A 14016-nucleotide genomic window follows, 5' to 3' on the forward strand; every position below is an offset into this window, starting at 1 on the left:
TTTGCTATGTTAGGGAATCCTGTGCACTTAATAATCAAACTCTAATTTTTAATATGAATTTGAACTTTGCACTGATAATATTTTATTGTTGATTAGTTTGATAATAGCTAAAATCTTAAGTGTATTAGAAAAGGCATGAAAAGAAAACCTTTATAAATACAATTTCCCTTTTAAGTACACTAAAGGCAATTGCTGTTTAGCAGAATCTTGATTATAATATTGTAAAGAATGTAATTACCCATTAACTTACTTTTAATAAACTTAGACTTTTAAAGTATAATTTCTATATTGGAGAAAATAAAACTTTTAGCAATATAGAAGGTTAATTGATAATAAAAAGCTAAATGTAAATTAGGGGAAAATATTCCCTGGCATAATAACAAGAAACATGGCAGTGATCTAAAACATAAGAGCATTTGTCTCTTGTTTTCTGAAGAAACAATTTTTCCCAGAGTCTTTGCCTTAGGATCTGTGCTCCTGGGATGTATCAGTGTGCCAGGTTGCCATAACAAAATACCCCAGACTAGGTGACTTAAACAATAAAATTTCATTTTCTGGGCTGGGGATTTAGCTCAGTGGTTCCGCTGCCTGCCTTGCAAGCACAAGGTCCTGAGTTCAATCCTTGGTACAAAAAAAATTCATTTTCTCACAGTCCTGGAGTTTAGAAATCTAAGACCAATGTGTCAGGTGGTTAGATTCTTCTGAGGCCCCTCTCCTTACTTGCAGATGGCTGTCTTCTCTCTGTATTTGTGCACCGTCTTCTCTCTGTGTGTACCCATGTCCTAATCTCCTCTTCTAATAAAGACACCAATCATATGGATTAGACCCACACCTATGATTTTGTCTTACTTTAAACTCCTCTTTAAAGGCCATATCTCTAAATATTTTACATCTGAAGTACTGGGGTTAGGACTTCAATATATGAATATTTTGGGGTAGGAAACACAATTCAAGCCCATAGCTTAGCATATCTATCTCTAGATTAGAAAATTTCAATTTAAAAGTCAGTAGGCATAGAAGTTAGCCATAATACTTTTCCCCCTTTCCTTTAAAAACTTCAGTGCAGATTAAGTTATTAAACAACTGCTACATTCACCATAGGCATTTTCTATTGACATGGTAACAATCTGGAACTTGGATAGCAGAGAATACTGCAGCAGATTTAAATTTCAACTCCTGTTATAATTTTTTTAAAGATTGTGAAATTATAAGAATGCACATGAATCAAGGGGTTTTTTTGTTTGTTTGTTTTTTGTTTTTTTGGTACCAGGGATCAAATTTGGGACCTTGCACTTGCGAGGCAGGTGGTGGAACCACTAAGCTAAATCCCCAGCCCATGAATCAAGTTTTAATACAAGGTATGCTAGGTGGATGCAGCTGTCTATTTTACCATTTCTTTCTTTGAATTCTCAGGCAATGCAAGAGCTGTGTAACATTGAAAAATTCAACAAAAAGTACATGTATGGGGGAAAAGGAATGGAAAATTAATCCAGAAAATGGCTGAGAGAACAAAACTAGAAACTACTTTCAAGGGGCTGCTTTTAAGAAGGTTTTCTCACAGGTGGCTAGAAGCCACTAGACGAGAGCTGCAAAGAAAGACCCCTAATGCCAACAGGCTGAGAGAAAGGCCAGTTACAAAAGGGAAAGGGGTGACCAGAGATAAATTGCAATTTGCAAATTCACCCTGATAGAAAGTGTTTGATGATAATTATTAAATAGTAGAGTGTAGAAGAAATATTTTTCTTCTTGCTTTCCCAATTGTCCTTTTACTTGATATTCTTGCCATGATTCTAAGTTAAATTAGCACTTTGGAGTCATGGTTTTAAGACAGTCTGCTTATTTGAGAAACAGCTTTAAAGGAAAATGACTATGTGGTAGAGAAAATGATTTAAAGAAAAAATAATATAAATTAAAAGAATTTTAAATACATCAGGGGAAAATTCAGTAGTAGTGCTATTTCTCTTTCATCCAATTTTAAGTATCTCATTTTTAATGCATTTGGTTGATGGTAGTATAAGTTATGGCTCACAGTAGACATTCAATAAATATTTGTAAATATATTTATTTTATTCTTACCAATATCTTCCTTGAAAGTAAATAACAATTCTATTTCCAAAGGGAATAAGATATGCTCTCATTGTATCATTATTCTATTGCCAAGAGGAAAGATTTTGATTGAAGTGAAGTAGAGAGAAAAGTTGATATAAAATACAGCATCAGTGTACAAAGTGATGAGTTGTTGAATAGATCTGTAAGGTTGGTATTTCTAGAGGGTCAGATCCAGGACTACTTCTGCAAAAGAGCACTGAGATTAGGAGCGAAGGGCCAACAGGGAGGGTACAAGCTGCTCCAGACCTCACTAAGGGTGTAGGGCATTTTAAATGTCTTTAAAATTCTGAACATTGCAACTCTAGCTGTTTTTTTTTCCCCAAAACCTCACAAATACTGAATTCTGAAATCTTGTCCCCAAAGGTTTCAGATAAGAGATTATGGCCTTGAACCAATTTCTACTCTGACCAGCAATATATGGGAGTTCCCTTTGTGCCAAATCCTTATCCACATTTGTTATAGCCAGACTCTAGGGTATAGAAGTCCAATGGTGATATATTAATGTATAGCAATGCATCTTAATAAGTTTATATAAGTTCAAATATCTTTCAATCTATCTCTTGTCTTTGAACTTTACTTAGAATGTCTTTGATCATATAGTAGATTTTAATTGTGATGTGAACTACTTTGTCAATTTTCTTTGTGACTTTTGCTTGTGTGTCTTTTTTAGGAAGGCCTTCTCTACTTTGGAATCATCCGAACCTACCATTTCTGGCTATTTTTAGCTGTAGTTTTTCATGTTTAAATATTTATCTAATTATGGTTTATATTTGTATAATGAGTCTAAGCTTAACTTATTTTAATACTTTGTAATGGCTAGCTTTGCCTTAATATCATTTATACCAAATAGTCCATTCCCTTTCCATTTACCTACTTACAATGTTACATTAATCACAAGCTAAATTTGAGTACATGTGTAGATTCACTTTTAGACATTTTTTCTATTCCACTTATTTCTAATTTCTAATTATTTGTATCTATACTAGTACTATGGTATTTTAATTTTTTTTTTTTTTTTTTTTTGGCACCAGGGATCAAACTTGGGACCTTGTGCTTGCGAGGCAGGCAGCAGAACCACTGAGCTAAATCCCTGGCCCTAGTATTTTAATTTTGACAGTTATTTAATAGCCATAATAAGTGTTCTTCTGTTTCTTTCTCAACAGATTTAACATTGTTGGATACATTTTTTTTTTTTTGGTACTGGGTATCGAACTCAGGACTTTGTACTTGCAAGGCAGGCACAGTGCCACTGAGCTAAATCCCTAGCCCTACATTTTACATTTTGAAACACCATTTTCCTTGGGTACTATTATGTCACAATCTTTTTTTTCTTTTTATATTATCATTCTTTCTCTGTCCTTGTCTATCTTTCAAACATTGATATTTCTTTTGGTTTCCTTACCTGAGATGCACTTCCTGAGCTCATATGGCTCAATTCATCAATAATACTACTCAAAACTGTTCTAGCCCAAGCTTTTCTGTTGAGTCCCATAACAGCCCATCCAACTCAACTTTGATGTTAACTTCAAAGCTGAACTCATCTTCTCTGTCTTACCCAAAAAATGGCACTCATCTTACATGCCTGAAACTTGGGTGTCATCTTTGACTATCTCATCCATTATTCTCTCCTCACAATAAGTCACTCCTTCATCTTTCTCCCTCAAGCAATCACCAAATACAATTGTTGACATTTTCTAAGCAACTCTTAAATTTTCTAATATCTCCATGTCCACATAACCACCAACCCTGTCAAGCCATCATACTTTCTCTCAGGGTCTTTCTATCTCCAAGCTTCCTTCCTCTGCTCACCCCCGCCCACAACTCTCAAAGTGATATTTTAAGGTACAAATTTGAACATGTCCTTTACTCTTTGAAACTCTTTTAAAAACTCCTTAATATGATGAAAAGGACCTGTCTTGTATTCATTTTCTGTCACTCCAGTCAAACTGACTTTGTTTTGGTTCCTGGAATGCACCATGCTCATCTTCACCTTTGTGCCCATATTTATAAATGTTATCATCTTGGCCTGAAGCACTTTTGAATCCCTAGTACCCTCTCTTTCCAGTGGAGTATCTCCTACTCGTCTTGGGTATCTTCTTCTTCTTGGGTACCAGAGCTCCTCTTACATATCCTTTAGACTACCTCAGATATAACTGCCTTCAAAAAAAGCATTTGTTAAGCTCAAAATCTGGTTTTGATTTCTCTGCTACATGCTTCCAAATCACCCTGGATTTCCCCTATGGCATTACTCATTCCTTATGTATTGTAATCTTTTTTGTCTTTATCCATCACTGGACCATTTTGCTAATAGGAATATAGCACTGTTTTCTTCACCCCCCTAGTTGCAAACCTTCAATCATCTCTTATTCCCTATTGAGTAAAGTTCAGATTCTAAATTTAACTTTTTACCATTTTCACCGAACTGCCATGTGGAGATATATCTTTTCTATATCTTATACTCCTATCATTCTAAATCTATCATTCTAAATCAGTCAGTCCCTCAGCATAACAGTTTTCTTTCTGGTTAAGGACAAATGAAATCTCCTACACTGTACAAAGTCTCCACAGATTCCATCAAGTAGAAGAAATTTTCCCTTTTCCTGAATTTTCATTGTACTTTTTCTTCCTTCATAGCCCTTATTGCCTTTTTCCTGTTATCATTATTATCAAAACATGTCAGGGCCGGGGATTTAGCTCAGTGGTTTCACCACCTGCTACACAAGCGCAAGGACCAGAGTTCGATCCCCGGTACCAAAACAAAACAAAACGAAACAAGAAAATATGTCAGCTACACATTCTACCACATAGATGACTTTTAAAGGTAGAGATCACATCCTACTGATTTTTGAACACTCAATAGTATGCTGAGCATATACTACTGTATTCTTTTTATAACATATACTCAGTATTTCATGAATGAATTTAAAGTCTGTAAAGCTGCTGAGAAATTTATCATTCTAGAGGTGCAGCAAGAGAAAAAAACTTTTAATCCCTTAATGGAGAAAATAGACTCTTGATTTATAAAAGAAGGAAAATTACTGAAAGTAGTCAGTCATTTCTGAGTCATGAGTCTTGGGCTATTTAAAAAGGAGTTAAAGAAAGGAAAGAAAGAGGCTTTTAGATTATTTTTATAACTAAAGAATTATAGAAAGTATTGCCATTTCAAATTCTGTGCTTCAATGAACGCTCCAAAGTATGTGTTTAATAATGGTGCCTCTGAAGACCAGTTTGTATGTTAAATTTGGTAGTCTTACATTGATATTTCTGTTTAGTGGAGTTAAACAGATGTAGACATAGATAGTGATATAGACACAGATACACTTATATGTTTTCTCAAGCTACAAGTGATTATGTATTTATAACAGGGAGAAGGGAATCAACAGTTACCTATAGGAAACATGAACACATATACTGAAATTGTCATTCCTATTAAAAGTAACAGAAAGCCAACGTAATTATATCTCGGGTGAAAAAGAGAATTCAGCAACTAACATAATTACCATTTTAATTTTCTTGAGTTGCCACAATAAAATACCCTATACTGGATGGCTTAAACAACAGAAGCTTATTTCCTTGCAGTTCTGGAGACTAGAAGTCTAAGATCAAGGTGCCCTCAAAGTTGGTGTCCTGTGAAGACTCTCTTCCTGGCTTGGAAACTGTGACTTTGCTCTGTGATCTCAAATGGAAGGGTGAGGGCCTGCAGTGTCTTTTCTTCTTCTTCAAAGGGCACCAGTCATATTAAATAAGTGATCCACTGCTATGACCTCATTTGACTTTACCTCCTTAAAAGCCCTGTTTCCAAATACAGTCTCACTAAGGGTAAGGACTTTGACATATGACTTTCAGTGGGGACAGGATGCAGTTCCATCCATAGCACTGACATCTGAGAGGTCATTATCTTGGTTGTTCATCTTCTTTTATGGCTGCGTCTCCTTTTCTGGATCCACCTCAATCTTCCATTATCTAGTAGAGGGTCCCAAAATTTAGTCTTGGAATCTCTTCTTATGCCTTTAGTGATCCTGGGTCTCTCATGGCTTTGAATTCTATTTCATCTATCCATAGCTCTCTAGAATAATACATAAACTACCTCCATGATATTTCTATTTGGATGTCTACAGACATTCTAAGTGACATGCTATCCAGTGTCACTTTAGTTCATGATGATTGAGCTCAAGTAGGCCATGCCTAGTGTTCTTGGCCATCATATTGTACTTTTCTAGTAATTCTGTCTGTTTCTCATGGATGACTACTTTTTTTTTTTTTTTGGTACCGGGGATCGAACTCAGTACATTGCGCTTACGAGGCAGGCACGGTGCCACTGAGCTAAATCCCTGGCTCCTGGATGACTGTTTTGTATCTTCTCTCATAACACTTGTACCACCTCACCTATCCTCTTTTAGCCAGTATTCTTAATTCCTGTTTCACTGAGAAATTACATGACACAGAGGATGTTGACAATATTGCACAATAATTGCATCACTCTTGCCAGCACCTTTATCATTTACTATGCCTCCCCTTTTGTGTCTATGTATGAGCCATCCGTACTCCCTTCTCATACCATTCACTTTATGTTCATTTTATATCCCTGTGAAACAACACAAAATTATTAGATTGTGTTTCTTTCTGTGGGTTTGGCTAGGAAGTTTGCTTAGAGTCTCACAAGGCTGAAAGCAACGTGTCCTCAGAGCTCTGTTCCTTTTTGGAGTTCTGGGGAAGAAAGAATCCATTCCCAAGCTCATTCAGGCTGTTGGTGGAACCCAGTTCCTTACAATCAGAAGACTGAGATGCTCCTTTCCCTGCTGTCAGCTGGGAAGGGAGGTGCTCTGAGATACTTCTCTCTGGTGTTTGCACATGGCTCTACATCTCTGAGCCAAGAGCAGTGTGCTGAATCCTTTTCAAATTTGGAATCTCTGACTTCTCCTTCTATTGTATCTCTCTTCTGTTTCCATCCAAAATATAGTTGTCAGCCCTTAAGGGTTCATGTGATTATTTTGAGTACACCAAAGAGACATATCCCTATTTTAAGATCATAACTTCCACTATATATACAAATTCCATTTTTCTGTGCAATGTGGGATATTTTCAGGTTCCAGGAATCAGAATGTGGACATATTTGGATGCCTACTCCACCTATCACATGCATCATTTGCGCTTTAGCAATTTCTCTCTCTCTCTTCTGCATGACTAATTACTTCTCTCAATGGAATCTTTTACATCAGTATAAAATGCTGATATTTCACCCATCTTAAAAATGCTCCCTTGGCTCTTTTCTCCTTTCTAATTACTGTCTCATTTCTCTGTTCTCTGGGGGGAAAACACCTTGAGAGAATTATCTATATTCTCTGTTTCCAATTCTTACATTCTCTCTCCATTTGTCACCTTTTCTACTTCATTGAATCTGCTTTTTTCAAAGGCAAAAATGATTACACATTCTAAGTTCAAGGGTTAATTCTCAGTATTCATCTAGCTTTTACTTTAAATAGTTGATTATTGAAATATTTCATTTGTCTTCCAAGATGCTACCCTCTTGTTTTTTCTGGGACCTCCTGGAGGCTCCTTCTCAGTCTCCCTTGATAGTTCTTCCTCATATTACTAATGACTTAATTATAGACTGTCTGCAGCTTTTCCATCTGCACTTCTCTTGGTGACCTCACCCTGTATCGTGGCTTTAAATACCATCCATATGCAATGACTTAAAGATTTATATGTATATCCTAGAACTGTCCAGGCTTATATATTCAACATCTCCATTTAGATGTCTCATAGGCAAGATTAACATGTTCAATATCAAACTATATTCTCAATAAAATCTTTTATTCCACAGTCTGTTGGTCAATTCTACCTGAGTTCAACCTTCCACTTGATAGAACCCAAAAGTTTGGAGAGGACATTGGCTTCTCTCACTAATTTCCCTCCCTATACTTAGCCTCCAATCCATTCAACAAATCTCATTGTTTCTAACACTGAGATACAGCCAAAACTGATCATTTCTAGCCACTACCAAAATCACTGTGGTCGATATCACCATGATCCCTGGTTATTTTATTGTTGTGGACCATTTATTAAATCTCCTTCCTTCCACCTTGACTTCACATAGCTGCTGCAGAGATCATGTTAAAAAAGCAAGTCAGTCATCTCTTTAGTATTCTGCTCAAAGTCCCATTTCATTCAGAGGAAGAGCTAAAATCTAATAGTGACTTAGAAATCCCCATGTGATCTGTCCCTTCTCCACCCATTGCCGTCTCCTCAGCCAGTTCATCCTCAGATCCTTTGTGCTTTATGTTCCCTTTGCTTCTTAACATTTTTCCCCCTACTCTTCCCTCACCTACTTCAAATTTGTGTTCAGATATCACCTTTTCAGGGAGACTCTCATTGGATGCTCGTTGAAGATCACAAGCCCCTATCTGTCCAGTGGCTTTTCTGCCTTATTTTTATTTTTTTCTCCACAATGCTCCTAACCCTCCAATATCCTATGTAAAATTCACATTTATTGATAAAGCTCTTTATCCCCTCAGAAGAATCTTAAGTTTCATGAGGACAGAGAAGTGTGTCTGTGTGTGTGCATATGCATGTGTGTGTATATTTTTGCTGTTTTATCCCCAGCATGCACAGCAGTGCCTGATATAAAGCAGATGATCAATAAATATCCATTGTGCAAGCCTAGAACCTAGGAATTATTCCTGATTCCTCTCTTTTACACATCAAATCTTTAAATTCTATCTCCAAATAAACACCATCTTCCAGAATCTGGTTCTCCCACTGTCCACATTGTTCTTGCAAATCCAAAGCATGATGTCTCTTACCTACCTATTGCAGTGGCCTCATTATTGGTCGCCTTGGTTCTACTCTTGTTCCCCAGTTGTCTATTTTCCACACAGAAGAGGGAGAAATCCTTTTGGAAATTATGTTAGATTATGAGTATCCCTCAGATCTAAATACTCTGATACATTTTCCTTCCTAGGAACACACCGCCTATGTTTTCATGTGGCCTGATTTTGTCCCAGACAAACCTCCTTGTACCCATTTCTTCCTTTGCTTGTTCTCTTCCAGCCACCCAATTCTCCTTCCTATTCCTTGAATATGCTAAGCATCCTCCTGCCTTTGAGCCTTGACTCTGTTTCCTCTACTTAGAACCCAGAGATAACATGACCTGCTTCTTGCCCAGATCAGGACGCTGCTCAGAATCACTTCAACAGAGTGCTTCCCTGATCATTAGACCTAAAACAGCAGACACACACACCCACATACACACACACACCCTTCTGGCCCCTAACTTACTTATTTCAGTGGCTTTATTACCATTTGACATTATATATTTACTTATTTTTATTACCTTATCCCCACTTATCAAAATGTAAAGCCCTGGGAGAAAATACTGTTCCTTTACTGTTGAATCATCAGCACCAGAGATGAACCCCCAAACCACAGGATCTTTTAACCCTAGCATTTAGAATCTTAGATATAAAAACCTTGTCTCTTAAAGAATCAATGAAAATACCTGAAAAAGAACTCCTAATTTCACAGAGTGTTGTACCTGACCCTAAAACGTTTTTTTTTTCTGTGTGGAGACATCTGATTGGCCAGCTTGGGTCACATGCTCCCTTATGGTCACTAGGGCGAGGCTAGTGGGGAAGGTTATGCAAATCATAGATAGAGAAGGAAAGCTCCCAAAAAGGGGAAAAGTTTGTGTTAGTAGGATTCAGGGTGGGGATGGGAGAGAGGGGAGGAGGACCTGGGGGAGGCAGAAACAACAGATGGCCACCACAAAGATTTTCCAGAGTGGGAAAGAAAACACAGGAATAAGCTGGGGCCCTGGTGGAGGAAATATCCTTAAATAACTGTACCTTCACCCACTTTGGAAGAGGACGTGCCAATAGCCCAGGCATGTCTGTATGGCCTCATCAGGTCCTGCTTCTTGAAGGAATCCTGTGGCATTGTAGAAGCGATCCCCCTAGTGTAAGTAATCCTGAGGCTGCACCGCACCCAGAAGCTGCAGGAAGGAGAAAGAAAGGACTACCAGAAGCCACTGATTCGTGAGCTCTATTTCTGCCTGCACATAATATGGCTCACCAGCTCACTTGTGCAATTTCGCGTCCATGACTATCGGGGTTAATTAACAACTCATTTTTAGGTAAGGGTAAAAATAAATAAGTTTAAAAATAAGCAACAGTTGTGAAGTGGGCACATGTACATACACATGGAAAAAATATAAATCTTGCTGCTATTATTTAGCTCAGCGTTCTTGGCTTAATTTTTAAAATTCTGATACACCTAACTACAAGGTATTTTAAATTTTTTAGATGTATTCTTGAATATAGAAAATGTTTCTTCAGCTTGCCTGAGAGTGGGGCATCCTGGCTAATCACAGGCACACACACATTCTTCCCATAGTACAGTACTTTAAAATTAATAGCACATGCAGAGGAAAACTAAACCCTTTGACGTCACTCTTGAAATGAGGAAACATAAACAGAAAAGGCTCCACTCCAGTAAGCTGGCAGCGTTGAAGCCGATTGGTCTCTGCTTTTCCTTGCCTGTGGCAACTGACAGCACCTCCCAGCCTCACAGGCCGGCTGCCTGCTCACCCAGCCAGTCGGTCGGTCTGGGCACTGCAGCAGGCTCGGCTCTGTCCCAGCACTTGTCTGGGAGAAAAGAGGTGTCCTCACCCAGAGAGAGTCTCTCTTTCTACCTTCCTTCTTTCTTGATCTCTCTGTGTGCTTTCGTGTTTCTTTCTTTCTTTTTTTTTTTTTTTAATTAATTGTATTCCTAATCCTGGATGAAGTTGCTGGATTCTGCAGCACAAGTCTTCATGAACAAGCAGCACCGCTCAGAGATTTCACGGCATTCAAAGGTCACAGAACTGCCACTATGGTTAAATGTCTTGTTTAATGGTTGAGGTATGTACAAAAAAATTTAAGCAGCAAGCTCATTTTTCTGGCAACAACAGAGCCACAGAGAGATGGTAGGAATTTTATTTTAAATGAACCTGTACAAATATAGAGAGATATATATTTGTCTGTGATTGTTCCTACAGCAACCAGCTTTTGAATTTCCTTCCTTTTTCTAGGAGAACTGACTAAACATTATCACTTAACCCGAATTAACCGTTTGTGGGCACTAGGGTTTCATTCCCATCCGTGTAATGAGACTCCAGCGTTTTCACTGCACTTGGAGGACTCCCTGAGGAGGGCTTTTTATTTCTTTTTAAATGAATGCAATATTTCTTCTCCAGTGTAAATCCTAGAGTTGGTTGATTTTTATTTTTGGTTGGACAGGATAGGAAATGTTGGTAAAGTGTTTGGTGACCGTTGTGGAATAATGAAGAGGAAAATCAGGAGTTTTTTCTCCGAGTTTGTCTTGTTGGTTGATAGCAGACTTCAGCTGAAGAAATCAGTAGGAAGAGAGGAAGCAGCTGGTAGTGGGACTGAAGGTAAAAATATTGATAGAAGCTGTCCGAAAAATATATTCATGAGAAAAAAAATCACTGTATTTCCTTGTTGCATTTTATATTAAAGTGTTTCAAATTGAGAAATCAATAGGAGAGATGTAGGTACTGAGTTACATGGCCAGTGATTTACATCTTATTTGTAAAGGAAAATAAAACTTTATTACCGCTGCGAATGTGCTAATTATCTTTTCTGACAACAGTTGAAAGCAGAGTCAGATATTTAATTAGGGATATAAGTGATTGAGCCTGGGGACTAATTAATCATCTAAAAATTCTGTTCTTGTGGTCTGGCCAGAGTGACTATTGCAGGGATAGAGTAAACCCCTTTGCAGCAGACAGCAGGCATATGCATTCATATATGTAAACACACTAAGTGCTGCGGGATTGTGTGTCAAAGGGATTCCCTGTGAAAAATCATTACAGTCCACAGAGTCAGTTTTTGTGGAAGGAATTCAAGAAATGTATGATCAACATGGATTTCCTTATTACCTTTCTCAAAGTTATGCAATTGCAAATAAGGCAGGGTTATTTGAAACCATCACCTTGTTCACAAATTTTCTACTGGATTTTCTTAAAGTTTCTATTCTCAACATTGGGCACCAGAAATCTATAAAACTGGGTCATGTTAGCAGTACTATTAAGCAAGGTATTAAATACATCATGCATTTAACAAAATTAACAGCATAAGACTGTAACATACCAACTTAAGACCTGCAAAAACATTAGTTCTGAAATGGAGAGGATGTACTGTGAATGGACAATTGCTTTTCTGCAGTGCCTAGTGGGAAAACAAGGACTTTGTGTGTTACAAATGCATAACTGCAGCTCCTCCATTTCCTCTGCTTTATCTTTTATTACTGGCTGGTGAAACAAAGACGGGTGTCAGTTGTCTTGATTGACATTTTCTCTAATAAAGTGAAGTCGCTTTTTGTCTCCACCAGAAATCCAAAGTTCACTAGTTGCAATTCCAAAACCTATATCCTCTTTATAAGAACTTTTACCTGACACTGAGCTGATTTCAGACAGTGCTCACTCAGTTGAACACCATGTGACACAATCAAGGGTGACTATATTTCAGCAAATTAGCTTGGAGAAACTCTGTTTGAATCAAGTTACTTAGGACAGGGGTGGAAAAATCCAAGATGTATCAGGAACAGACATGAGCTTAAGAAAACAATTACACCAAGGCACCTTTTAATGCCTTACACGGTGTTGAGCACAAAGTAACCATTGTTAGTGCTCAAGAAAAACCTAGTTAAAATGTTTGCTGAGAATTTACTACCCAGCATATATTGTAAATTATCTAAATAATTTTCAAACATGGCATTTTAACACTCTTTGAAGAGTGTTTTTTATCTTATGCCAGCCAAAAATATAATCTAGAAATCAACTATCAGTGATACAGAGGTGAGCATTTCAAACATCTTCTTGGGTTATTTTCAGCAAAAAGGATCCTTTAAATGTAAAAGTAAAATGACCAGGTTTCCTCAAAGTGGGAATATACCACCTGAAAAATGCCTCTGCCTAGTAATTATTCTTCCAAAGTCTAATTTGTTGTTAGCCAGGCTCAAATCACAGGGGAAGCTGCTTGTTGACTCACAGAACATGGTGTTGGAAGGAATTTATGAAGTGGTAAGCTAATCCCAAGTACGACTGAAAGGGCTTCGTTATATTAAAGACAACTCTCAAATTTAAGAATTAGAATAGACTTGGTAACATCTAAGTATAGAAGCTAACAGGTTTTCTAGGTGGTTCAACTCACTTTGCTGCAGTGCACAACTTATGAGGGAAACCTGTATCTATAGAAATCAGTATCCAAAGAATTCACTGTCTTAAGGATTCAGCTCATATATCACAAAGAGGTGTACAAACGAGTAAGAGTCTCTCCTAGTGGCTCTATCTAGCTAAGGAAGAAGGAATTTGGCATGAGGAAGTCTATGTGGTCCCTCATACAATGGTGACACCATCTCAGTACTTCCTCATGGTGGCATCTCCATTTCTCCTTAAGAATGCCTTCAGGTAGCATATCCATCATCCACATGGAAATAACCTTGGGGTCAGTACCATTAGCTTTTGCAAACATCCTTGGTGGCTTTATCACAATCCTTGCTTTGACTCATGAGATGATACCTATCTGTTTGCTATATTACTGTTCTTTATAGTGGTTGATATATAAATTTGATGAGAAGAAAGAAAGAAAAATTGTAGTAACCCAAATTTACTGGATACCTACTTTGTGCCAGGTACTGTTAGAAACTTGAATCTTGAGAGGGAAATGTGTCAAAGTTCTTGTGTATAATCAAGGCATTTATACTTTTCTTCTTTCCTAAGAATCACTTAGATTTAAGTGGCTTCATTCACACTTAGGGAATATTGCATGAAGTGAAATGAAAAGGGGAGTGACAGAGAGAGGGGACCTGGGTGGGTAGCCTCCATCAGGCTGCAACTGGCTGGGTGAT

The 14016-nt window shown here is 37.6% G+C and overlaps 1 protein-coding gene across 1 annotated transcript in view; it reads left to right on the forward strand.

The window, feature by feature from the left end:
- Positions 1-10673: 10673 nt before the first annotated feature.
- The window catches only part of Pde7b (phosphodiesterase 7B), a 344306-nt gene continuing 340963 nt past the window's right edge, over positions 10674-14016 (forward strand). Inside the window, exon 1 of the mRNA XM_004871490.4 lies at positions 10674-11006. Coding sequence (XP_004871547.1) covers positions 10986-11006 — 21 coding nt within the window. The 5' untranslated portion in view covers positions 10674-10985. The remainder of the gene's footprint in view (positions 11007-14016) is intronic.

Source organism: Heterocephalus glaber, unplaced genomic scaffold, assembly GCF_053883595.1.
Source record: "Heterocephalus glaber isolate CG9 unplaced genomic scaffold, H.glaber_assembly_v1.0 deba00001550, whole genome shotgun sequence".
NCBI lineage: Eukaryota > Metazoa > Chordata > Mammalia > Rodentia > Bathyergidae > Heterocephalus > Heterocephalus glaber.